The 27,754-nt window shown below is 37.0% G+C and overlaps 1 protein-coding gene across 1 annotated transcript; it reads right to left on the bottom strand.

Moving 5' to 3' along the window:
- Positions 1–3,807: 3,807 nt before the first annotated feature.
- LOC112418559 (uncharacterized) lies at positions 3,808–4,242 on the bottom strand. Its single transcript, XM_024774957.1, has one exon. The coding sequence runs from the start codon at positions 4,240–4,242 to the stop codon at positions 3,808–3,810; it is 435 nt and encodes a 144-aa protein (XP_024630725.1).
- Positions 4,243–27,754: the final 23,512 nt, after the last annotated feature.

The raw sequence follows: 27,754 nt of genomic DNA, 5'->3' as shown, positions 1-27,754 counted from the left end.
GGTCATCTTACAACGGCTATATGAGCCCAAAGACTCTATAAATAGAGATCAAAGGCTCAACATTACTTGCACCATTGCAAAGCATACAAGAAAACAACAAAGATTGTTTGAAGCTCTTGCAAAACTGAAATTGATCAATCTCTAAGGCTTTCGTTTACTTAGTGAAAATCAATACTCTTTGTTATCTGAAAGATAACATCTTCCTGCTCCTTTGTTTGATTCACAAACATTCAACCTCCATACAAATTGTAACAAAGTCTCATCTAGCTTTAGGGGTACTAAAGTGTTAGTTTGAGCAAAGGTTGTAAAAGTCTAAGTGGTTAACTTAGCAACAAGGTGCAAGCCTGCTGAGGCTTAGAGAATACAGAATTGTAATTGTTCAGGTGAACAAAGATTGTAAGGTGCAGGATTTGAGAGGTTATCTCAAACATCATAGTGGAAACTCTCACAAGATTGTGAGGAGTGGACTAACCCACATTGGGGGAACCACTATAAATTCTCTGTGTGTTTATTCTCTCTTCCCTATACTCTTTACTTACTGCATACACAACACACACAAACACATTTACTTTATTAAACTGTTTTTGCACTCAGACATCTGAACGTTCTGAAGTCTGTTTTTAACTTAACCATTCCAAGTTTCAACTTGAGAATCAATTTTAAGTTACAGGTTTAATTTTTAAAGGGTCACAATTCAAAGCCCCCCTTCCTTGTGACTATTTTATCTACTTCATATTCATCATCTTAAAATAATATAACAACAACATATTCATCATCTCATCGTAATATAAGAACACATATTCATCATCTTATAATAATATAACAACAACATATTCATCATCTCATCATAATATAACAACAACATATTCATTAATAGTCCATGGTTTGTCATTATCAACAACTTCAACGATTCGTCAACGACAATGTAAACTTGACAATAATATAACAACAACATATTCATCATATCATCGTAATATAACAACACATATTCATCATCTTATAATAATATAACAACACATATTCATCATCTTATAATAATATAACAACATATTCATCATCTCATCAAAATATAACAACAACATATTCATTAATAGTCCATGGTTTGTCATTTTCAACAACTTCAACGATTCGTCATCGACAATGTCAACCTGACAACATAACCACCTCTTATAATACGACAACGTAAGAGTACACCACCTCTTATAGAACAACAATGTAAGAGTACACCACCTCTTATAAACAACAACGTAAGAGTACACCACCTCTTCTGAAACAACGACATAATCAACATAACATTGTCATAGATGACAACTCATCAACAACGACTTTGACACGACAATGCAACTTCGACTTGACTATGCAACTTTATCTTCTTAATCATGCATGTGGTACCAATCCAGGGCATCAAACCCCCAACGTATTGAGCGTAAATAGGCTCCCAAGGCATCAAGCCCTCAACTTATTTGAGCATTAATATACTCCCAGAGCATCAAGCCCTCAACTTAATTGAGCAAAGGCTCCAGGGCATCAAGCCCCCAACGTGTTGAGCAAAGGATCCAGGGCATCAAGCCCTCAACTTAAAATGAGTATCCATGGATTCAACAACTTACAACTTGGACAACATCGACAACTTAAGACTCTAATACTTTGGAACGACAACTCACAACTTAGACAACATCAACAACTTATATGACTCCAATACTTTGGAACGATAACTTACAACTTTACAATTTAGACCAACACCTGAAACTTGATCAATATTCAACAGCAACAGAAACAGCACAAGCAATTCACAACATGTCAATATCAATGCATATACAAATAATAAGCAACATCTGAAGTAGATAAAACAGTCACAAGGAAGGGGGGTTTGAATTGTGACCTTTTAAAAATTAAACCTGTAACTTAAAATTGATTCTCAAGTTGAAACTTGGAATGGTTAAGTTAAAAATAGACTTCAGAACGTTCTGATGTCTGAGTGCAAAAACAGTTTAATAAAGTAAATGTGTTTGTGTGTATTGTGTATGCAGTAAGTAAGGAGTATAGGGAAGAAAGAATCAACACACAGAGAATTTATAGTGGTTCCCCCAATGTGGGTTAGTCCACTCCTCACAATCTTGTGAGAGTTCCCACTATGATGCTTGAGATAACCTCTCAAATCCTGCACCTTACAATCTTTGTTCACCTAAACAATTACAATTCTGTATTCTCTATGCCTCAGCAGGCTTGCACCTTGTTGCTAAGTTAACCACTTAGACTTTTACAAACTCAGCTCAAACTAACACTTTAGTACCCCTAAAACTAGATGAGATTTGTTTTTCTTCTTGCTAAGTTGCCCACTTAGACTTTAGCTCCTTCTGCTCAAACTAACACTTTAGTACCCCTAAAGCTAGATGAGACTTTATTTTCTTCTTGCTAAGTTACCCACTTAGACTTTTGCACCTTTAGCTCAAACTAACACTTTAGTACCCCTAAAGGTAGATGAGACTTTACAAGATGTTTGAAGCTTGAATGATTGAAATCAAACAAGAGAAGAAAGGAAGGAAGTGTTATCTTTAAAGAGATAACAAAGAGTATTGATGTGCACTAAGGAAACAAGAGCCTTAGAGATTGATCAATTTCAATTTGCAAGAGCTTCAAACAATCTTTGTTGTTTTCTTGTATGCTTTGCAATTTGTGTGGAGTTTGAATGTTTGATAAACAAACAGAGGAGGAAGAAGAAGTTATCTTTAAGATAACAGAGAGTATTGATTTGCACTAAGTAAACAAAAGCCTTAGAGATTGATCAATTTCAGCTTTGCAAGAGCTTCAAACAATCTTTGTTGTTTTCTTGTATGCTTTGCAATGGTGCAAGTAATGCTGCGCCTTTGATCTCTATTTATATAGTCTTTGGACTCATATAGCCGTTGTAAGGTGACCAATGGTGTTATGCCACGTGTCCTGGGCCCCACAAGCTTTTACTTGAAAATCTGGGTGAACATTCTGAACATCAGAATGTTGTTAAGTTCCCAAGATGAACATCAGAATGTTGTTGTGTTCTTCATCAGAATGTTTGATATTCATGATGTTATTCATCTAGGTTCATCAAGGATGAATGTCTGATGAGTTTCTGGGACCATCCAATACGTGACAAAAGATTTGTTCAAGTTTTATCCCTCAAAAGTTACTTCTCCATATGCATCAAAAGTTGCTTGAAAAAGTAGGATAAAGTTGAAACAAATCTATCTTGGATTTGGTGCAGGAGAGAGAGGATAGTGGATCTGCAATCTTCAAGCCCATGCTTCAAGGAGATTTGCTTGATTCATCTCAGAGTACACGTTATCTCTGATGCAAGATCTCCTTTTGCTAGCTTTTCCATTTTTCCACCAACTACACTGTTCATGGCTGGAAGCATGTGCAGAAGTGAACATTCTGATCTTAGAATGTTCCATTTGTTCTTACTTTAGGTTGATTTGTAAGACTTAACTTTTAATGTAATCAAACCTAATATTAAGATATAGCTGAAGTGCAGTGAATGCATCATCTAGGACAATATTCTCTTTGGAATATTCCTAGTACTTTAATGTTCATAGTCTTGGATGAACATTAAAGATCTTTTTGACATAGTTTCTTGTCCATGCCTTTATTTGTTGATAGATTAATGCATATGTACTTTTCTGGACCTTTTATTCATGTCAAGTGTACTTGCATGCTCTTCATGTTCTTGATGAATCTGGGTTGCTTATGAACAACCTTCTGAACTATCATCAGAACGTTCTGATCAACATTCTGAACTAACTTTCTGAACATCAGAATTAGTTCATGGATTCAATGTCCTTTCTGAGCCTTAGCTCTGGTGATGGGTCTGTTGGCCATCTTTTCCGCACTTTGAACCTTTAGAGTAGAGGCAAGAATGGCAACGTCTTTGCCTTTCCCTCTTTTTCTAGGAACGAATTCCTCTTCCTCTGTTTCTGCTTCTTGTTCATCTTCAGATGAGGTTTTCTCTTCAGACAAAGGCAGTGTTTCCTTTGCAATCTGCTTCCTTCTTTGATAAACTATCTTTGCAGCTTTAGCCATCTGAAGGAGAGTTTCTTTAGTCTTCTCAGAGCTTGCTTCTTCTTCTGCAACTCCTTTACCTTTTCCTGAGACTTCTTCCTCACTTTTCTCAGATTTCTCTTCATCAGAGACTCCATTCTTCTCTTCATTATCAGATACTAAATCAACATGGGTGGTGTTTGGCTTAGACGATGATCCCTTTCTCATCCTTTGGGATCTTCTGATTGGCTTTTTAGAAGTTTTAGGTTGGGATGATTTTCAAGTGTCATGTGCAGGAATAATGACATCTTGCAAAATGGTGTGAAGAGGGGTCTCGTTTAGAGGAGAATGATCAGAGGATTGATCATTAGCAGCGTTTGGTGGTGATTGGGAACGAACACGAGAAGATGTTTTGGTTCGAGCCATTGTTCGTGAAAAACAGAGTATGAGAGAATTGGTTTATGTTTGGTTTTGATTTAGAGAAAAAGGTGGTTTGGGAAAGATGAAGTGTGATAAAAAAATCTGAACAAGTGATAGACTTTTTTATAGAGCCAAACGTACAGTTGGAGGAATGAAGAAAAGGTGTTGGCAGTTTTATTGGGAAAGATGAAAAACTGAAAAGTTGTGGGAGAGAGAAAGAACTAGCCGTTTGACAAGATGGAAGGAGAGTGGTTGAAATGATTTTTAAGCTTTGTCTAATGGATATAGCTTAAACATAACAAACCTTAATCAAACATTTAATGCTTGAGATTTTGAAGAGATTTATGGATAATCAACACACTAAATCCTGCGTGTGTGATTTTTTGACCCAGAATCCAAAGGTTAAACATTCTGATCTTTTAAGAACATACTTAACCATATCAATGTTTGAACATTATGATCTTATGAATAGACTGACCAGATAGTTTTTTCAAAAGATTTTGACTTCATGAACATTCTGAAGTACAATCTGATGAACATTCTGAAGAACATTCTGATGGAATGAACATTCTGATTTATGTGAATATATCTGATTTGGATCATACAACATCAGGGGGTTTAGTCTAAGGCCCTTAGTGATCGGTGATCAATCTTTATTGGGATTTTTTATGATTTGCAATTTTTCTTTAAGAAAATTGAATCTATCCTCAACAAGGGGTTTTGTGAAAATGTCAGCTAGTTGATTTTCAATATCAACAAAGCTTAATGCAATATTCTTTTTATGAACATGGTCTCTAATGAAATGATGTTTTATTTCAATATGCTTAGACCTAGAATGATGAATAGGATTCTTAGAAAGATTAATTGCACTTGTATTGTCACAATAAATAGGAACACTTGTGTACCTTAGAGAATAGTCTTCCAGCTGATTTCTTACCCACAAAATTTGAGAGCAACAACTAGCTGCAGATACATAGTCAGCTTCAGTTGTGGAGAGTGCAATGGTGTTTTGCTTTCTGCAAGACCATCCAATCAATGCTTGTCCCAAGAATTGACAGGAGCCACTTGTACTCTTCCACTCAACTTTGTCTCCAGCATAATCAGCATCACAATATGCTACAAGATCAAAACTATAACCTTTTCTATACCAAAGGCCAAGATCATTAGTACCTACTAGATATCTAAGAATCCTTTTAACTGCAGTTAAATATGATTCTTTTGCACATGTTTGAAATCTAGCACATATTGACATGCCATTGATGTTTACAACTCTATCTTTGTCTTCAATTTTTGAAATTAAAGGAAGATAATTATTCAAAAATGCTTAAAACAAACTTTTATGCTCAAAGCAGGGCCAATATAAGTGTAAGAACAAAATATGCAGACCTTAGAACAATTTTTGAAGATTATAACAAGATCACATACAACATCATAATGAGGATCAAGTATATAAAAAAATCTTCTAAGGATAAATTCAAACATAAGATTTGTTATCACAATTTTCGGGTGTCAAGTCATTAATTAGGCTTGAACCTTTCAATCTTTGATAATCTCTATTTTTTCTTGGGAAGGGCAAAATTGAGAAAACCCTTAGAGTTTCTAAGTTCGGGGGTCGTTTTCGCTACGGGAAGGTGTTAGGCACCTGGAACGATTATGATATTCCATAAGAACCGTTCTCCTAAGTTTATTTCTACGCTTTACTTTTATTGCCTATTTTTTGAAAAAAGTTTTATTTGAGTGAAGAATGGGGGAGAGAAGATGATTGAGATTTTATTTTTATTTGGCTTGGAGGAGTTTTAACTCATTGCCTACGTACCCTTTTAAGGGATCAAAACCAAACGTAGTTCATTCTCAAGAATTGTTTTTTGTTTTTGCTGGTTGATTTTAAGTTTGAAAAAGGAATTTTGAAGAATGGAGATGAGAGGCCTCAAGGGCATGAGATTTAGAAAATGTGAGGTGGAATTAGTTATTTTGCAAAATAAAGTCTAAGTATGATTAAAATTCATTAAGATTTTTACTTAAGAAAATGAAAGAAAAATGAGGAGTTTTGACTCCTATTTTTTTGGAAAAAGGTTTTCAAGTGAGGTTATTCACATTTTTTGGGAAAAATGATTTTTTGTCTAAGCATTATAAAACCTAAGCATACATCTAAACATACATTCCCTAATCATGCATCTAGAATATCCATGTGGGGTGTGTGCATGTGTCGGTGCTTGTGTCGGTGTACATCACTTATAGTGTCCATAGTCCTTTACATCGAGTCCTAGATACATGCTATGGTCTTGCAAGAATGTAAACTAAACTAAACTAACTAAATTTATTACAAACCAGTTGGCATAGAAATGAATACAAAAATAAAACCTAAACTAGGAGCAATGAGGGTACAAAGATTAGGTGCTTATGGAATGAATGAGATATGAAGCATAAGAGTTAGTAACACAAGTACAAAATGATAATAATAAAAAAAAAGATACAAGCAATATAGAATTGAATAGCACAAGAGAAAGAAAATAATGCAATGAAACAAAGTAGTAAAAATACACCTAGAATTTAGGTATAACACTCACACATGCATATGACCTATAATTCCCTCATTATAGCCATTTTTGAAAGGTTTGAATTTAAGCTACAATGTGAGGATCATAAGAGTACACACAAGCCAAGCATTATATCATATTCCTAGAGATATTTCCACACATTATTTCACATGCAAAAATATCACAATATGTAAAAATGCATCAAGAACATATATGGAATTTAATGAGCAAGAATTAAAAGAACAAAGTAAAGAAAATGAATGCAAAAATAAGCAAATAAATTCTAATACTTAGAGGAAAAATTAAAATGATAGGGAAATATTTTTAGAAATTTTTTTAGAAGCATAAAACACCAAGAAAGTGTAAAAAAAGTATTTAAAACACAATTAAAAAGAGGCTCAGCAGGATTTAATCTGGTCCGCTGGATGAATCCAGAGGTCCAGATCTAACTCCCAAGATCACATCACAGCCACCGGATCAAAGATCCAAGGGTCCAAAAAAAGGCACAAAAGATAGTGTAAAATGCAGGAAGCACAGTGACCGTTAGATCAAAGATCTAACGGTTCAGACAGAAGATATAGCATATTTCACACAAAAAATCACACAGGATTCAAAATCAAACACACAGCAACCATCAGATCTTGGAACAATTCAGATCTGATGGTTCACAGAGCGAGGGAACACCACAGAAACATGCACGCGCGCGCGTGGGAACGGAGGGAGTATATAAAGGAATTTTCACACAAAAAACACAAAGTCCACAAAAAAAACTTCTCTCTTCCTTGGATTCTAGAGAGAGAGAGTCTGACCTCTCTCTAGAATCCGGTCATCTTCTCCGGTGTGACAAGCTTCTCCGGCGCGGTGGCCGGCCACCTCAAGGTGGCGGCACCGCCACCGGAAAATTTGTTTTGCTCCGATTTAAAAAAAAAATTACATTTTTAAACATCCTTTTTTCTCCTATGCATGAATCTGAGCTTAGTTTTTTGAAAAAGAATTTCAACCGGAGTAGATCTGAGTTTGAAGTTGCGGTTTTGAATGAAGTTTTTTCAAGTTCTTTGTGCTTTTTTCGGTTAAAAACTTCTATAATCCTACAGATTTACACTTGATTCGCCTTTTTCTTTGTTCTCGAGAAAAAAGATGAAGTTTGAGTTTTACCTGTGGTTTTCTTGGTGATTTCGAACCGGATCTTCAGGAAAGCTTCGATTTGATGCTGTTTTTGTGGATTTTCTGGCTTGGATCCGAAAATAAATCGGTTCTTCTCTTCTTCTTCTTCACCGGTTCGAATCTGCTTCTTTTCCTCTTCTTCTCAAAAAGACTCCGCGATCGTGCTTGAGTTCGCCGCTTTCAGTGGTGAGTTCGCACTCGAATTGCAGAGCAAAACGATTCAGTGATGAAGGTTCTTTGACGAATCTCTGAGAATCGGAGAAGAACGGATGAATCTGTTGAATTTGAGTTCTGGAAAAATTTTAGGGTTTTTGGTTTGTTCTTCCTCTTTTTCTGAGTTTTTTCTGTTTTGATTCTGTTATGGATGAGAGAGAGAAAAAGATTCTGTTTGAGACTGATTGTGATTGATTCTGATTTTTTTTCTGACTGATCTCTTTCTTGATGGATCTGACACATTGTGATGGATCTGACACATTTACTATTTATAGCCTGCCATGTGTATCTGAGACCCAATGGAAAATTGACACCTGGACTGTTTTGGACTTAAGGACTAATCTGCAATAAAGTTAATATGAGGACTACTCTGCAATTAAAAAAAAGACTAAAAAAATGCAATTAAAAAAAAGAGTATTGGACAAAAATGCAATTTTGGGATCTGTTTGAGTACTAAAAATGCCATTAAAATAAAATTGGACTAAAATTGGTAAATTGGACAAAAATGACAGGAAAAGACCAAAATGCCCCTAGGGACTAAAATGACCCAACCTGACTCGGATGCAGTTTTGAAATGATTTTAAAAAGAGATTCTACAATGATTTGTACAGACAAGTTAGAAAGACTCAGAGACAGTTACAGGGACTAAAATGGGTTCCACCGCAGGAAATGACCAAAATACCCTTTTGTATGATTTTTGAAAATAAAATGCAAGAAAAGTAATGCAATGATTCAGAGAATTTTCAAATGACTTGTAATGCAAGAAAGACACTTTGGATAGTTTTATGCAAGAAAATCATGATTGAACATACTTTGAGACAGAGACAGTAAAATATGCAGATGAAAAGAGAGTAAAGATTCAGAGTAAAACAACAGTAATTTGACAATTATAAGTAGTAGAAAATAAATTTGAATGAGTATTTTTAGGTCCAAAATCAGGGTATAACAAGATTCATTTAAAATCATGTTTGAGGAGTGATATGTTCATAAACCATATCAAAGTTAAGTGAAATCTTCACGTTTCAGATTATTCTGAAGTTTGACAAATTAAGACATTTTTATGTTTCATATCAATGAACAATCATGATTTAACATTTATGATTAAACATAAATCTTCCTATGAATTATTTAACAACAATGATGAATTAGTTTGCATCTCATGTCAATAACTCGGATAGAAATGCTTAAGAGTCATTTATTTCAAATGTGAAGAGATAAGTATTACAAAATGATGTAACACATTTAACATTTAACATGATAGTTAAGAAAGAATTTTGGGGCAAATAATGAGAGAATATTATGCATGAATTTATATATAACAGAAACAACCCATTGTTCAATTATAAGAACACTAATTCATTTTCAATGCACCCTTAATATATCTTGTTAAAGCATAAGACATCATGCAATGAATTCAATCATCAATTATGACATGTGCAGTTGTAAATGAGTATAATACCATCATGAAAGGAGTATGAACAAAGTATGAAACACTTATTTGCATTTAAGTTCAAACATTTGATATATGCACATATTAGACATGACAAAATTTGATGCATTCAATCATCATATTTATTATAGTGCAAATAAATGTGTACCTTATGCGATGATATCCCTCACTTTGAGATTCAATGAAGAGAGCATGTTTCTCTTTCTTTGAAATACTTTCTCATCTAGATGGAGAAGTCCAAGCAGCAATAAGAAAAACCTTGGAGTGCTTTGTTCATGAAGAATGTTTGCTTGAACATTCTGAACTTGAGTTGAAGGAATTGTTCCATCATTTTCATCTGAGAATCCTCAAAGACACTTGCATTGAAGTCTGGGCTGAATTCATCCGCATTCAGTTCAAAACCATCTTGATTTCAAGCTAGCTCAACTTCATCAGATTCCTTTGTAGTAGTGTTTCCACTAAGCATGTGTGTGGCTAGAACTTTAGCAACATCATACATATCATGATCTTTTAATGATAGAGGGTCATTTCCCATATCAGATTCTAGAACAATTTCTTGTTAATCAAACTGGAGTTTACTTATGATGTTTGTAACATCACTTCAAATTTTGAAATTGTTTCAGCAGTAAAAGATTTAAAGGATCCTTCTCCAATAAAAGCTTTCAGCTTTGTTAGCTTTCTAAGGTATTTTTCCAGAAGCTTTTTCAATTTCATTAACCTTCTGAAGTTGTTATGCAGGAACTTCATCAACTTTTTGAGTTCCATCTTTTAGTAGCTGCATCAACTTTTCTGAAGTCATGTTTCAGTAGTTGCATCAGCTTCCTGAACCTTATTGACTGCAATCTTAATATTTGAGGTATTGCTTCAACTTGCTGACTTTCATTCTCAGCAACATCAACTTCCTTTTGAAGTTTTTCAACATTCTGAACTTCATCAGCTTTCTGAACAACTTTGTTAGCAATGTCAGAAGCTTTTTGGAAGGTTTCTCCAGGGATGTCTTGATCCAATGTTGGAGGATATTGATGTCAAATTCTTTTTGTCAAAGATTTGATAATCATTCTCATACACTTCACTTTTTCAGAGACATCTTAAAATGCTTGAATGTGAGTGTGAAAGCCAAATCATATAGAATATGAGAAGTCTTCTTTGTTCTTCAATCATATGTTGCAGGATCATGTAGTTGAGATTGAAAGACAATTTTGTTGAAAACATGATATATGATACATGATCAACATTAATGATATTTTCAAACACTTCCAAAGTTATTTTTGTCTTGCTTGAACACAGAGGAATGAGCTTTGAAGCTTTCAACTTTTAGGATTGAGTAGCTTCAGCATCAGGAGCATTTTCCTGAACATTCTGATTTGCAGACACATGAACATTCAGATCTTCAGTTTTAGATGTTTCTTGCACAATCTGAGCTGTTTTTCTGAGCATCTTGAAACACATCAGTGTTGAAGTCTGAGTTTAGATCTTCTATGTTGAGACTAACACTAGTTGCAAATTCCATTTGCTCATCTTCTAGTGATTGAACATTTTCTCCACATATCATCTTGGAAGCAAATATTTCTGCATCACAGATTGGCAAAGCTTTTGGTACCCATATTACTTTGGGTCCTTGAAGGTTAGTGTTTCTCTTCTTGAGAGTTTATTTCTTATGACCACATTTTGATTTAAGATAATCAACTTTGTTGTAATAAGAACATTATGTTTTACCAATCTCAACCTTTTGAGACCAATCTAATTTAGGATAAAATGTCTTTTTGAAATGAGGATTTTTCTCAAGTTTCTTTTCATAAAACAATATACAGGTTCAGAATGTTGAATCCTATTTCCAAATGATCATTTTTATTTACCTTCTCACTTTTGTTTGGTATAACATATTTTCATGACAATTTTGTTTGTGATAGGTTATGAATCCTAAACCAGCCTTTCTGAAAGGTCTTAACAGACTTTATAAAGTTGGTTATGTCCTTTTTCAAAACATTACTTCTCTTTTCAAAATAACATTTTATTTCAAAAATTCAGACTTTGCTAAATCTTATAATTTTTGCTCATTGAGAATCTTATTTTTCTCAAATATTTTAAAATGAGAGTTCTACAATTTTTGAATGGTTTCAAGATATATCATTCAAGATTAGCAGTTTCACATTTTCTTTCTTTATACAAGAAAAGTTATTATTTTAAAAGTTCATACTTTTAAGATAAAATGCATGAGTCGTATGAGATAATAGTAAACACTTTATATAAAAGATAAGGATCAGATTTCTTACCTCTTCACTTTATGTGTTGTCTTTTACTCATGTGTTGACTTCTTCTTCAAAATCATCTCTGGTTGCCATCTTTGCATTTTCTTCTTCAGAGAGATTTTACTTTTCAAATATCCCACATTGTTACATATGTGATATGCACTTTGGCTTGCAGGTTTTGACATTACTTCTTTCTGGATCTTTTCCTCATACATTGTTAAGTGCTCAACCCATAGAGGCAGCTCTGATGCCAATTGAAGTAGATAAAACAGTCACAAGGAAGGGGGGGTTTGAATTGTGACCTTTTAAAAATTAAACCTGTAACTTAAAATTGATTCTCAAGTTGAAACTTGGAATGGTTAAGTTAAAAAGAAACTTCAGAACGTTCTGATGTCTGAGTGCAAAAACAATTTAATAAAGTAAATGTGTTTGTGTGTGTTGTGTATGCAGTAAGTAAGGAGTATAGGGAAGAAAGAATCAACACATAGAGAATTTATAGTGGTTCCCCCAATGTGGGTTAGTCCACTCCTCACAATCTTGTGAGAGTTCCCACTATGATGCTTGAGATAACCTCTCAAATCCTGCACCTTACAATCTTTGTTCACCTGAACAATTACAATTATGTATTCTCTATGCCTCAGCAGGCTTGCACCTTGTTGCTAAGTTAACCACTTAGACTTTTACAAACTCAGCTCAAACTAACACTTTAGTACCCCTAAAGCTAGATGAGATTTGTTTTTCTTCTTGCTAAGTTGCGCAGTTAGACTTTAGCTCCTTCTGCTCAAACTAACACTTTAGTACCCCTAAAGCTAGATGAGACTTTCTTTTCTTCTTGCTAAGTTACCCACTAAGACTTTTGCACCTTTAGCTCAAACTAACACTTTAGTACCCCTAAAGGTAGATGAGACTTTACAAGATGTTTGAAGCTTGAATGATTGAAATCAGACAAGAGAAGAAAGGAAGGAAGTGTTATCTTTAAAGAGATAACAAAGAGTATTGATGTGCACTAAGGAAACAAGAGCCTTAGAGATTGATCAATTTCAATTTGCAAGAGCTTCAAACAATCTTTGTTGTTTTCTTGTATGCTTTGCAATTTGTGTGGAGTTTGAATGTTTGATAAACAAACAGAGGAGGAAGAAGAAGTTATCTTTAAGATAACAGAGAGTATTGATTTGCACTAAGTAAACAAAAGCCTTAGAGATTGATCAATTTCAGCTTTGCAAGAGCTTCAAACAATCTTTGTTGTTTTCTTGTATGCTTTGCAATGGTGCAAGTAATGCTGCGCCTTTGATCTCTATTTATATAGTCTTTGGACTCATATAGCCGTTGTAAGGTGACCAATGGTGTTATGCCACGTGTCCTGGGACCCACAAGCTTTTACTTGAAAATCAGGGTGAACATTATGAACATCAGAATGTTGTTGAGTTCCCAGGATGAACATCAGAATGTTGCTGTGTTCTTCATCAGAATGTTTGATATTCATGATGTTATTCATCTGGGTTCATCAAGGATGAATCTCTGATGAGTTTCTAGGACCATCCAATACGTGACAAAAGATTTGATTCATCTCAGAGTACACGTTATCTCTGATGCATGATCTCCTTTTGCTAGCTTTTCCATTTTTCCACCAACTACACTGTTCATGGCTGGAAGCATGTGCAGAAGTGAACATTCTGATCTCAGAATGTTCCATTTGTTCTTACTTTAGGTTGATTTGTAAGACTTAACTTTTAATGTAATCAAACCTAATATTAAGATATAGCTGAAGTGCAGTGAATGCATCATCTAGGACAATATTCTCGTTGGAATATTCCTAGTACTTTAATGTTCATAGTCTTAGATAAACATTAAAGATCCTTTTGACATAGTTCCTTTTCCATGCCTTTATTTGTTGATAGATTCATGCATATGTACTTTTCTGGACCTTTTATTCATGTCAAGTGTACTTGCATGCTCTTCATGTTCTTGATGAATCTGGGTTGCTTATGAACAACCTTCTGAACTATCATCAGAACGTTTTGATCAACTTTCTGATCAACATTCTGAACTAACTTTCTGAACTTCAGAATTAGTTCATGGATTCAATGTCCTTTGATTTTATGCATCTTGGTATGATTCAAGCCTTGTTCCTGTCTTAGTGAAAACACTCAAGAGCACAAGTTAAATACGAAGGAATTAATCAAAGTCCATTTAATCCTTAATCATTAAAGTTTATTATCTTTAAAATTAATTAGGGATTTTGCCTCAACAACATCAACTTAAAACATCTTATATAATTAACATAATGCATATACAAATATATTACATTACTATTGTTATCTTGATTTTGGGGTGTCAAGTCATTAATTAGGCTTGAACCTTTCAATCTTTGATAATCTCTATTTTTTCTTGGGAAGGGAAAAATTGAGAAAACCCTTAGAAATTCTAAGTTCGGGGGTCGCTTTCACTACGGGAAGGTGTTAGGCACCCGCAATGATTATAGAACCTTTTTCCTAATTTTATGTCTACGCTTTATTTTTAATGCTATTTATTGAAAAGAAGTTTTGCTCATGTTAAGAATGGGGGGAAGAAAGTGTTTGAGTTTTTATTTTAGTGGACTTGGAGAGGTTTTGACCTCTTGCCTACATACCCTTTTAAGGGATCAAAATTCCATGTAGTTCTCTTTCAAAAAATGTTTTTGTGTGTTTCAATTGATTTTAAATTTTGAAAAAATGGTTTTGAAGAAGAGAAAGAGGCCTTAAAAGCATGAGAGAAAAAAATGGTGAATGGTTGGTTCAATTGTTATTAAGAAGGTCTAAGTTGGAATTAGAGTTCATTTGAATTTGATTAAGAAAATAAAGGAAAAATTCAATGGAGTTTTGACTCCAAGGTTTATTTGGAAAAAATTTCAAGTGATGGAATTTGCTTATTTTTTTGGAAAATTGGCATTTTTCTAAGTATCGCATTTCCTAAGCATACATCTAAAGCGGTAAACATGCAACGTGTGTGCGTGTCGGTGCTTGTGTTGGCGTACATCATTAGAGTCCATTGTCCTTTACATTGGCCCTAGTTTACATTCTATGGTCTTGCAAGAAATTAAAAAGGAAATTTTAAACTACCTAAAATATTACATAACATTTTGACATAGAAATGAGAAGGTAAAAAACCTAAACTATGAGAAATTGAAATGAAAAAGGTAAGATGCTCATGAGATGGATGAAACATGAAATGAAATGGTTAGTAACATAAGGCATAAAATGGTAAGAAAAAGTAAGCAATATTGAAATAGGATAGCAAAAAAAAAAGAAAAGAGCAATGAAGTGAAATAACGTAGATCTGAAAATTTTTACATTTCTCCGATTTCGAAAATTTTTACATTTCTAGAAATCCTTTTTTGTCCTGAACTCGAATCTGGCATTGAATTTTTCAGGCAAAGCTCGAATCAACGTAGATCTGAAATTCTTTTTTTACGGTTTCCGAAATCTTTAGTCCTTCTTTTTTTTAGTTTTTTCGAATGAAAGCTTTAGAACTTCACAGATCTACATTTGATTCGTCTTTGTTGATACTTGAGAAAGAAAGATGAAGTTTGAGTTTTACCTGTGATTTGATTGGAGATTCGAACGAAAATCTTCAGAAAAACTTGAACTGCTTCTGTTGGTTAATCTTCGCTTTGAAACCGAAAATAAATCGGTGATGCTCTTCTTCGAATCAATTCTTCTTCATCTTTTCTCTTCTCAAATCCTTCGTGATCGTGCTTGAGTTCGTCACTGATGGTGATGAATTCGCACTGGAATTGCGAAGGAAATGGTTCAATGATGAAGATTCAGTGTTGAATCACTGAGAATTGTGACGAATTTGCTTGAATTCTGTGTTGATTTTCAGTTCTAGAAAGTTAGGGTTTTTGAATGTTCTTGATGATTTTCGGTTTTGATCTAACTGAATGGAGAGAGAAACTGTGATTCTGTTTCTGGTGATGTGGCACTGATTCTGTGGATCTTTTTTTTCTTTTCTTTCTGGCTCTGACACTTGGCTATTTATAACCTGCCACTTGTGTTCTTGGACCAATGAGGAAGGAACACCTGTAATTGGACTTATGGACATTGCTGCAAAATAAGAAAATTGAAGGACTGGACTGCAATTTACAAAAAAAAGACCCTAAAATGCAATTTTAAAAAGTATTGGACTAAAATTGGTAAAAGACCAAAATGCCCCTAGGGACTAAACTGACTCTGATGCAATTTTTGAAATGGTTTTTAAACAAAGACTCAACAGTGATTTGTAAAACAAGTTGAAAAGACTCAGAGATAAACATAGGGACTAAAATGGGTTCCATTGCAGGAAATGACCAAAATACCCTTTTTGTATGATTTTGAAATAAAATGCAAGAAAAGTATTGCAATGATTCAGAAAGTTTTTCAAATGACTTGTAATGCAAGAAAGACATTTTGGATAGTTTTATGCAAGAAAATCAAAGACAAAATCATTTGAAAATAATCCGAGACGGAGACAGTAAAATATGCAGATGAAACAAAGTAAAGATTCAGAATAAAACAATAGTAAATTCACAATTATCAGTAGTGGAAAAGCAATTTGGATGAGTATTTTTTAGGTCCAAAATCAGGGTATAACAGCTGCCCCTATTTAAGTTTCTTTGTCCGGAGGGTCAAGAGACGGAGTCTTTGGCTTGACGGGACGAAGACACTTAAATATCAACATTTGCACTGTTTTTTGGACGTAAAAATACGCTTGCACATTTTCAAATATCATGAATGCCATGCAACATTTGGATTATGAATGCAAGACAACGAGAATTGGAACTAACAAAAGATGTCATATCCATTGCGGGACTGATAGACATTGACAAGATAATAGATAACAGGGTAGACAGGAAACTAGAAGCAAATTGACGGGTACAAGCTGCTCTTGGATTGAGCTGGGCACTTGACCGGGGATAAAGGCAAATAGACAGGTACGAGTTGTTCTTGGATCTAAACTGGTCACTCGACCAAAATCATAGACACATAGACAGGTACGAGCTGTTATTGGATTCGAACTGGTAACTCGACCGATAACATTGAAAAGTAAACGGGTGCAAGTTGTTCTTGGATTCGAACTGGTTACTTGACCAAACATAAGCAAATTGATAGGTACAAGCTGCTCTTGGATTGAGCTGGGCACTTGACCAAACAAAAACATATTGACAGGTACAAGCTGCTCTTGGAGTGAGCTGGGCACTTGATCGATAACATATGCAAATTGACAGGTACAAGCTGCTCTTGGATTGAGTTGGGCACTTGACCAAACAGAAACATATTGACAGGTACAAGCTGCTCTTGGAGTGAGCTGGGCACTTGACCGGGGATAAAGACAAATAGACAGGTACGAGTTGTTCTTGGATCCGAACTGGTCACTCGACCAAAATCATAGTCACATAGACAGGTACGAGCTGTTCTTGGATTCGAACTGGTAACTCGACCGATAGCATAAGCAAATTGACAGGTACAAGCTGCTCTTGGATTGAGCTGGTCACTTGACCGGGGATAAAGACAAATAGACAGGTACGAGTTGTTCTTGGATCTAAACTGGTCACTCGACAAAAATCATAGACACATACACAGGTACGAGCTGTTCTTGGATTCGAACTGGTTACTTGACCAAACATAAGCAAATTGATAGGTACAAGCTACTCTTGGATTGAGCTGGGCACTTGACCAAACAGAAACATATTGACAGGTACAAGCTGCTCTTGGAGTGAGCTGGGCACTTGACCGATAACATAGGCAAATTGACAAGTAAGAGCTGCTCTTGGAATGAGCTGGGCACCTGACCAAACAGAAACATATTGACAGGTACAAGCTGCTCTTGGAGTGAGCTGGTCACTTGACCGTGGATAAAGACAAATAGACAGGTACGAGTTGTTCTTGGATCTGAACTGGTCACTCGACCAAAATCATAGTCACATAGACAGGTACGAGCTGTTCTTGGATTCGAACTGGTAACTCGACCGATAACATAAGCAAATTGACAGGTACAAGCTGCTCTTGGATTGAGCTGGGCACTTGACCAAACATAAACATATTGACAGGTACAAGCTGCTCTTGGATTGAGCTGGGCACTTGACCGGGAAAAAAGGCAGACAGACAGGTGCGAGTTGTTCTTGGATTCGAACTGGTAACTCGACCGAAAGCAAAGGCAAATAGACAGGTACGAGCTGTTCTTGGATTCAAACTGGTAACTCGACCGATAACATAAGCAAATTGACAGGTACAAGCTGCTCTTGGATTGAGCTGGGCACTTGACCAAACAGAAACATATTGACAGGAACAAGCTGCTCTTGGATTGAGCTGGGCACTTGACCGGGAAAAAAGGCAGACAGACAGGTGCGAGTTGTTCTTGGATTCGAACTGGTCACTCGACCGGGGACATAGAAAAGTAGATAGGTGCGAGTTGTTCTTGGATGCGAATTGGTAACTCGACCGAAAGCAAAGGCAAATAGACATGTGCGAGCTTGTTCTTGGATGCGAACTGGTTACTCCACCGGAAACAAACAGATAGACAGGTACAAGCTGTTCTTGGATTTGAACTAGCCACTTAACCGAACAGAAACAGATAGACAGGTACAAGCTGTTCTTGGACTTGAACTAGCCACTAGACCGAACAGAAACAAATTCATTGGGGATTAGTTTTTTTGACAAAATGTAGATTGAGATTGACTTGAAGTCGATTTGGTTTGAAAGGTAGAAATTGACCAATATTATTGGCTCACAAGATTTTGACAGAGAACCTGACATGGGTATTGAATTCAGACTGATGCTGACATTGGAAATGCAATATGTATGGATGATATAACAGTTTTATTAAATGCATGGGCACGTAGTATGCATGATTATGCATGTATGAATGCTTGTAATGCATGACTGTTGGCAGTTTGTAGACACAGTTTCGCAGAGACAGACAAGACATTGGAGTATTGGGCACGTAGTGGCTCGTGCTATATTACACATTCTTGGAAATCCTCTTTGGAGATAACGTCGTTGGGAGACGTATCGGAACCATGGCCGAGGGCAGGTAGCTATGCAACTTGCTGGGGATAGAATCTCAGAAGACTCTGCTGGGGATAATGCCATCACTGCTGGGCATTTCAGTGCTGGGTGTACTGTGGATGTCGCATCTGTGGTCAATGCTTTTTGCATGTCACTTTCTCAATTTTCATTTTTGTTGCATCCCATTTTTGCCTGGATCGCCCTTTCGGGTTTTCGATCCACCGGGGAAATAAATTCTTTTCATTGCCCCATTTTTGCCTGAACTGCCCTTTCGGGTTGTCAATCCAGCAGGGTGCTCATTTTTGCCTAAGTCGCCCTTTCGGGTTTTCAACTTAGCGAGCCTATTTATTTTCATGCATTTTCATTCTGTTTTTTCATTCTTGCCATTGACCACAGACTATCCTGGGGAAGAGCCTGCTTGTAACACATATTGAAATAGACATCAACATACACTCGCTCATGCATGTTTCATTTGAATGTACCCTGTTGCTCAGGTTTGCTTTCAAAATAGACAAAAACTTTTTCAATTTTCAAGATGTTTGTTTCAAGCATTGTCATTATCAAAATAGAAAGAAAATGTTTTTTTGTACATAGCTTTGAAAGTAGAAAGAAAGTAGAGTTTCAAACAAAAGCACAATTTCAAATTGATGTATAAGAGTGGTGGTCAGCCGAAGGCGTGACTCCATGGATTTACAAGGCTTGGAAAATGGTAATTTTATTGGTTGGTGGTACATTGAACACAGTAATCACTACATTTCCTGGAAACTTTGAATTCGCAAGCACAGAAGCTTCAGATGAAGATGGTCATTAACAGCTGCAGATGCCCCAAGGGGATGGTGGTTGGCCAGATATAGTTACTTGCCTTTTGTTTCAATCTCATTTTTGCATGAACCGCCCTTCCGGGTTTTCGGCTCATCGAGACGCTCATTTTTGCCTGAGTTGCATACAATCTCAGCGAGCTTTTCATATTTGTTTTTTTTTTGTCCCTTATTTTTGCCTGGACCGCCCTTTCGGGTTTTCGATCCACCGGGAAGCGCATTTTTGCCTAGGCCGCCCTTTCGGGTTTTCGACCTACCACACTGTTCTTTTCATATATCTAGGCAAAGTATTTCTTGACTATATCAGCATTCACAGGATTTGGAAGTTCTACACCATCCATGTGTGTAAGAATTAAAGCACCACCGGAGAAGGCCTTCTTGACAACGTAAGGACCTTCGTAGTTAGGAGTCCACTTGCCCCTTGGGTCGGGTTGCTGGCTTATCCTCCTTTTCAATACAAGTTCACCTTCCTTGAATTCTCGAGGATGGACTTTCTTGTCAAAGGCAGTCTTCATTCTTGCTTGATATGACTGTCCACGAGCCATGGCATGCATACGTTTTTCCTCAACCAAATTCAACTGATCATACCGGCTTTGGCACCATTCAACCTCGGATAACTTTGCTTCCATGATCACACGGAGAGATGGGATCTCCACTTCCAAAGGAAGAACTGCTTCCATACCATATACAAGAGAGAAAGGGGTTTCCCCGGTTGAACTGCGCACTGTAGTACGGTAGCCATGCAGAGCATAGGGTAACATCCCATGCCAGTCCTTGTAAGTAGTAACCATCTTCTGAACAATCTTCTTGATATTCTTGTTGGCGGCCTCAACTGCACCATTCATCTGAGGTCTATAAGGAGAAGAGTTATGATGCTCAATTTTGAATTCTTCGCAAAGAGCTTGCACCACATTGTTGTTCAGGTTGGTACCATTGTCAGTAATGATCTTGCTGGGAACACCATATCGACAGATGATGTTATTCTTGATGAACTTGGCTACCACTTGCTTAGTTACATTGGTATAAGATGCAGCTTCAACCCATTTGGTGAAGTAGTCAATTGCCACTAAGATGAAACGATGACCATTTGAAGCATTCGGTTCAATTCTTCCAATCATGTCAATGCCCCACATTGAGAACGGCCATGGGGATGAAATAACATTGAGAGCATGCGGAGGCACATGTATCTTATCAGCATAGATTTGACATTTGTGGCACTTTCTGGCGTGCTGGTAGCAATCGTGCTCCATGGTCATCCAATAGTAACCTGCTCGTAACAACTTCCTTGACATAGTACGTCCTGTAGCATGGGTCCCGAAGGTACCGTCATGTACGTCATGCATTAACTGCTCTGCTTCATTTTCATCAACACATCTTAGCAATACCATGTCGTAGTTTCTTTTGTACAGAATATCTCCATCTAACAGGAATCTACTGGCCAATCTTCTCAAGGTCTTCTTGTCTCTGTTGGAAGCACCCGGTGGATACTTACGGCTTAGCAAGAACTGCTTGATATCGTAATACCAGGGTTTATTGTCAACCACATTTTCACCAGTCTGATCGATCACATCCCCAATAGCGAACACATGCGAAGGTCTTTCAAGGCGTTGCACTTTGATTATTGGCACATCATTCCAATGGTTTACTCGAAACATGAAGGATAGAGTAGCAAGAGCATCGGCCATTTGGTTCTCATCACGAGGGATATGGTGCAACTCAACCTTTGTAAAATATGTCAACAAATGCCTCGCGTAATCACGGTAAGGAATCAGCTTGGCATGGTGGATCTCCCATTCACCCTTGATCTGGTTGATAACAAGTGCAGAATCTCCTTAGATGTCGAGGTGTTTGATTCTCATGTCAATTGCTTCCTCGATCCCAAAGATACATGCTTCGTACTCGGCCATGTTGATCGTACATTCGAATAGAATCCGGACGGTAAAAGGAATGTGATGCCCCTGCGGGGATACAATGACTGCCCCAATTCCTTTGCCATCAGCATTGACAGCACCATCAAAGACTAATCCCCACTTGCTATTGGGATCTGGACCTTCACCAATCAACGGTTCTTTACAGTCTTTTGATTTCAAATACATGATCTCTTCATCGAGGAAATCAAACTCAATTGGTTGGTAATCATCAAGGGGTTGGTAGGCAAGATGATCGGCAAGAATGCTACCTTTGATTGCCTTTTGAGTTTTGAACACAATATCATATTCAGATAAGAGCATCTGCCAGCGTGCAATCTTCCCAGTAACAGCAGCTTTCTCAAAGATATACTTTATCGGATCCATTCTGGATATCAACCAAGTTGTATGATTCACCAAATAATGACGCAGGCGTTTGGCGGCCCAGGCCAGAGCACAACAAGTTTTTTCAAGCATCGTATACCGAGTTTCACAGTCGGTGAACTTCTTGCTCAGATAGTAGATACACTACAAGAAACATTGCCTTTTGCCAGGGGCGAAATCCCTGTCAAAAGGACAAAATCCCTGGCAAACGGGACATTTGTGAGGGAAAAAACGAGGGGCAGATGGCCTGGCAAAAGCGCTCATCGCAAACACTTTGCCAGGGGCTATACCCCTGGCAGAAAAACGAGGGGCTGAACCCCTGGCAAAACGCCACGCTTTCTCCCTGGCAGAACCCCTGGCATGTTCCCTCACTTTCGTCTGCAGCTTTCCTGCACCTCTGACTACGACTGACCTCTGCGCCGGCTCTGACTGAAGTGACAGCTGCAAAAAACGAGGGAGATCTGAGGGGTTTAACCCCTGGCAAATGTCCTTATTTTTTTAAAAAAAATATTATTTAAATAATATTTAAATTAATAAAATATATTTAAATATATTTAATTAATTAATAAAATATATTTAAATTAATTTAAAAATTAATAAAATATATTTAAATTAATTTAAAAATTGATTTTTTTTAAATTGTTTTTGTAATACAGTTAAATGGTAAAAAAAATCAATTTAATTAAAAAATATATATTTAAAAAAATTAATTTTTTTTAAAACACAATTAAATGCATATAAATAAAGTTTAATCACACAAACACTAATAAGTCTAATTAAAATCCATATTATTTTTTTAAAAAAAATGTTTTATTTATAAAAACAATTTTTTTATTAATTAATAAAATGTAGTATGCGTTAAATACATGCATTTATTTCATTTTATCACAATATATAAAAACAACATGCATATATTTCATTTGATCACAAAATAAAAAACATGCATATATTTCATTTTATCAAAAAAAAAAAGAACATGCATACATTTCATTTTTTCACAAAAAAAAAACATGGATATATTTTTCAAATTCGAATAAATAAACCAACAATATTCATGCATAATAATATGAACAAAAAAAAAATTACATGATTATATTTAATTTCTTAGATTTTCGAAAAAAAATAATTCAAAACAATCAGCATATATTTTTATAACATATCATCAACATGTATAATTTTTAGGCAAAACAAATTACCAAACAGTCAGCATAAATTTTTAAGCAAAAAATAAATTATCAAACAGTCAGCATATATTCTTATGAGGAAAAAAAATCACTAACTTGTTGAAGCTTTACAATAGAAGATCTGCAATGCAATCCAAAAACAACAAGAGTTTGGACAATAGCTGACCACAGGAGGCAGATAAGTAACACAACTACAAATAACATAGAAAATAAATATCATTAATAAGTACTAAAAATTAATATCATGATAAAACATATAAGAAATGAAGAATTTTTTACCAAATAAATGAAGTTTGATGAAGGTGTTGTGTTTTAAGTGAAGAAAATTTTCTAAGTTACTTGCTGCTTTGCCTCAGACTGGTGCATCTCTTATATAGGAAGGGAAAAAAAACCAGGGCTTTTGTGAGTGGCATTTCCCTCACAAATCTGGTCAAATCCCAACATAGCTAGGTGCAGCAGTAGGCCCAGAACAGCAGAAAAAAGTGAGGGAAAACTGCAATATCCCAGGGGTTATGCCCCTGGCATGCCTGCAAGCAACCAGCTTTTCCAGGCCCTTGTCAAGTCAACCTGAAAACAGCAGGAATCTATTGATTTTTGCGCATCCGAGGGGCGTTTCCCTGGCATAATCCGTCGGTTTTGTCCTGACACAGCAGAAATTTCACAGCTTTTGAAATTTCATCTTGGCACCTTAAAAAAAGCGACGGCTTTTTGACAAAAACGAGGGGCAACTCCCTGTCTTTTATGCCAGCAGTTCTCCTTGGCATTTTCCCTGGCAAATTTTCCAGGGGTGTCAAACCCTTGACAAAATCCCTGGCAAAAGGTCATTATTCTTGTAGTGATAGCATGTTCTTTCTTTCAAGTTTCATCTTGTTGACCAAGTACACATCCCACGGATTCATCAAACATTGACAAATACATAATCAAAGGCCTTCCTTCCACGGGTGGGACAAGGATAGGAGGTTCCAGCAGGTAATTCTTGATGCTATCAAAAGCTCCTTGGCATTCATCATTCCATACAATAGGCTGATTCTTCCTGAGTAGCTTGAAGATCGGCCCGCAGGTTGCGGTCATGTGAGATATGAATCGGGAGATGTAATTCAATCGCCCGAGGAAACCTCTGACTTGCTTTTCGGTACCCAAGTTGATGATCTCGATCTCTTCCTGGTGAGGCTGAATGGCTTTTCCCTCTTGCTTAAGCAGTCGAGTGATCTCATATGGTATATCATCATCCTCTTCATCTTCGGCTTCATACACAGGGAATTCAAAATTTGGAGGAACCGTAGGGTTACTGTGTTCAACGGGTTTATTATGGTTCAATCTGCGTAAAATGGTTGGATGATTTTAGAAAGAGGTTTTTTATGCAGATTTTTTTTTTAAATTAATAAAAAAAATACAGATGTTTTGGTTTTTTCTGGTATTACCATTATTTCCAAGAGAGAAAAAAGCACTAGAAAAAAAATAATAAAAGCCGTGAAAGAAACGACGATTTTTATTGATAACGGGAATGCCGAAACAAACACGCCCTTCCAGAAATATCACTTTCGCTTCGGGCCGAGCGAGAGGATGGTTATTTTGAAAAACAAAACATTTAATCAACAAGACACATTATTCGGAAACATGCATGATTGAAGGAATGTCGATGGCATCCCAATTTCTCGCAATGCCTCCTGGTATAACAAACACAGGCCTAGGACCAAATCCAGTCGCCTCTTCGGTAATTGCATTGACAAACTCGGCACCGTAGAAGATTCCTGTGGCATTGTACTTGTAAGGAATAGCCTTTGCTGAAGTATAAGGTACCGGTCCGGGCAGCCTTATCACTAGAGGCTCAACATTCTCTTTCAAAAGCATGCTCTTAACAGGCGGATCATGAAAGACTGACACAATCACACAGACATCGCTGACAGTCAAATAATTGTCGTTCATCAAGCTCTGGATGTCGTTTTGAACAACGCAGTAACCCAAAGGATTACAGAAACATTCTGGACAACTGGCATGATCATGGTCAAACAGAGAGGCTTGGCATAACTTGATGTGTAGTGGCACCAGAGGAGTTGTAACATTACGGACGTCAAGTCTGGGAGCTTCCTCATATACCTCAATCATGTTCACAGCAGCGTGATTCGGAAGAGGATTGTCGAGGACATGAGGGATATTGTTCTCAAAAGTTAACTTTCCTTGGTTAATGAGCTTCTTCACAATGTACTTCAAAGCGTAGCATCCTTCGACATCATGACCCAGAGCACCTTGATGGAAATCACACTTGAGGTCAGAACGGAACCTAGGAGGTAACGGATCAGGTGGAGGCTTGCCCTGTCTGGTTGTGTAGTGCCCTCTGAGAAGTAGAGTTGGGAGTAGCTCGGCATATAGCATTGGTATCGGAGGAAAGGTAGGTCTAGCTTGCTGATGCTGTTGTTGTTGAGCTGGAGGCTGTTGTTGCATTTGTTGAACGACGGCATTGACGGGTACCTGAGGTTGACCCGATGGCAAAGGATACTGATGATAGAATGGTGGAAAGAAGGGATGCTGAGAGTATTGCGCGTACGGGTACGACGGAGGTAGCTGAGCAGCATTGATGTCCATGACCTGGAACGTGATCAGAAAGGTTTCGGGATCGATAGTTATTGGCAGATCTATCTCCCCAAGAACGTTCTTACGGGTTCCGTGGAAGGCTTTAACTAGAAGGGTGCTCCTTCCCAAGGGAGTTCCCCGATATCTCAATTGATCCAGAGTGGCCGTTGTCTGAGGCAAGGTGGTATTGACAAAGACAGGGTTCGTCCCAGGAATCTGGCCATTATTGACAGTACCAGAAGTGCCTGCTGCAGTACTAGGAGTGAAAAACGGTGGAAGTCCATAAGGAAACCCAGTTGGCATAGCGAAGCGAGCATTAGTAGATGCAGTTGGAATCACACTTGTAGCTACAGGGATAGCTGTGGCTGATTGTTCCTGGGCGGCTAGCAGAGCAGTCATGGTATTATTAGCCTTAGCCAATTCTTCCCTCAGAGAAGCTAACTCGGTACGGAGCTGAGCATTTTCTTCTTCCATAGCTACCAAATTCTTCTTTCTGTATGATCTAGTCCGATGGATTTTGTCAGGTTCGTAGACTTTTCGAGCACGAGCCACCTTTCAAACTATGGCAGAAGAACCAGGAGGTGACGAGCACTTGGGAGCTTTTTGTGACCGATGAATGATGCATATGATGCATGATATGTACAAATGCAGATGCAAAAATGACTCTTTTTGTCATCGAAGGGTTTTAGACAAATTAGAAATTTTGTAAACATTATTTGACAAGATCTCAATAGCGTTCATATCCACAAAGTTGTCGAGATTCAGAAAGAGAATGAGCCCATAGATAAGCAATGCAAGAATAGCCTCGAGTGTGTCTTGACAAGTGGTTTCGAGATTAGCCTGCTCAAGGAGATACTTTGAAGTGAACCCTCGGATGTGAGACTTGGTAGTAAGATGATTGGAGACATCGGAAGTCTTGAGATAGAGGTCCTTAGCAACAACCAAAGGAGTAATAGAAGTCCAGGGACCGGTGAAAGGCGTCTTCTCGGCTATAGGTGAATCTAACAAGTAGGAGTAAGCCTCAAGAGTAGGGACCAACTGGAAATCCGGGAAAGTGAAGCAACGGAAACTCGGGTCATAGAATATTACTAGAGTGTGCACTAGCTTCTCTTCAACATTGGTCCGAAGAATAGTAAGCAAACCACCACATCGGAGTCGGAAACCTGTTTGATTCTTAACCTTGAGTGCCAATTCTTTCAAACTAACCAAATCAACCTCTTTGAACTTGTAGGATTTAGTCTTCTTCATACCTGTAATGTTTACAAAGTCTTTAATTTGTCTAGTCCTTCGATGAATGCATGAAAAAAAAAAATTATGCATGAATGCATGTATGCATGATTGTTTTTCAGTTACAGAGAAAACATGGAGGGTTGAGATTCAAAGTCGAGGAGCCACGGGTGGACATGGTGTCTGGTAAACTAGGGCTTAGGATAATAGTAACCAAGGTTCTAATAAAAGTTCCCAAACTGCAACCTCTCTTATGTATATCATGGTAGCACAAGACAACGTCTGTTCCATGTTTATTCGCAAGAAGGTCTAGTTTGAGTGTAGTATCGCGTGACGACTAAAATTTGAGACAACACTCAATTTAGCCACCGCACTACGTCCTAAAAAGGCCAAGGATGGGCTTGGCAACTACGGTCCATAGCATCGTCGAACAATTGAAAGCAAAGTGCCTAAGCATGACAACACACGCCGACAATATTACTTCCAAAATGCCTCAGCTATGTGAGATTGATCGCATAACCCAATACACGAGGCAACCCTCGGATCAAATTGTCGATTATATCTCTACCTATTCATAAGTTCACTCAGCCCGGG

Source organism: Medicago truncatula, chromosome 1, assembly GCF_003473485.1.
Source record: "Medicago truncatula cultivar Jemalong A17 chromosome 1, MtrunA17r5.0-ANR, whole genome shotgun sequence".
NCBI lineage: Eukaryota > Viridiplantae > Streptophyta > Magnoliopsida > Fabales > Fabaceae > Medicago > Medicago truncatula.
This window is presented reverse-complemented; position numbering and strand designations above follow the sequence as displayed.

Coding starts and splice junctions, on each gene's coding strand:
- LOC112418559 (XM_024774957.1), bottom strand. CDS start 4,242: ATGAGAAAGGGATCATCGTCTAAGCCAAACACCACCCATGTTGATTTA.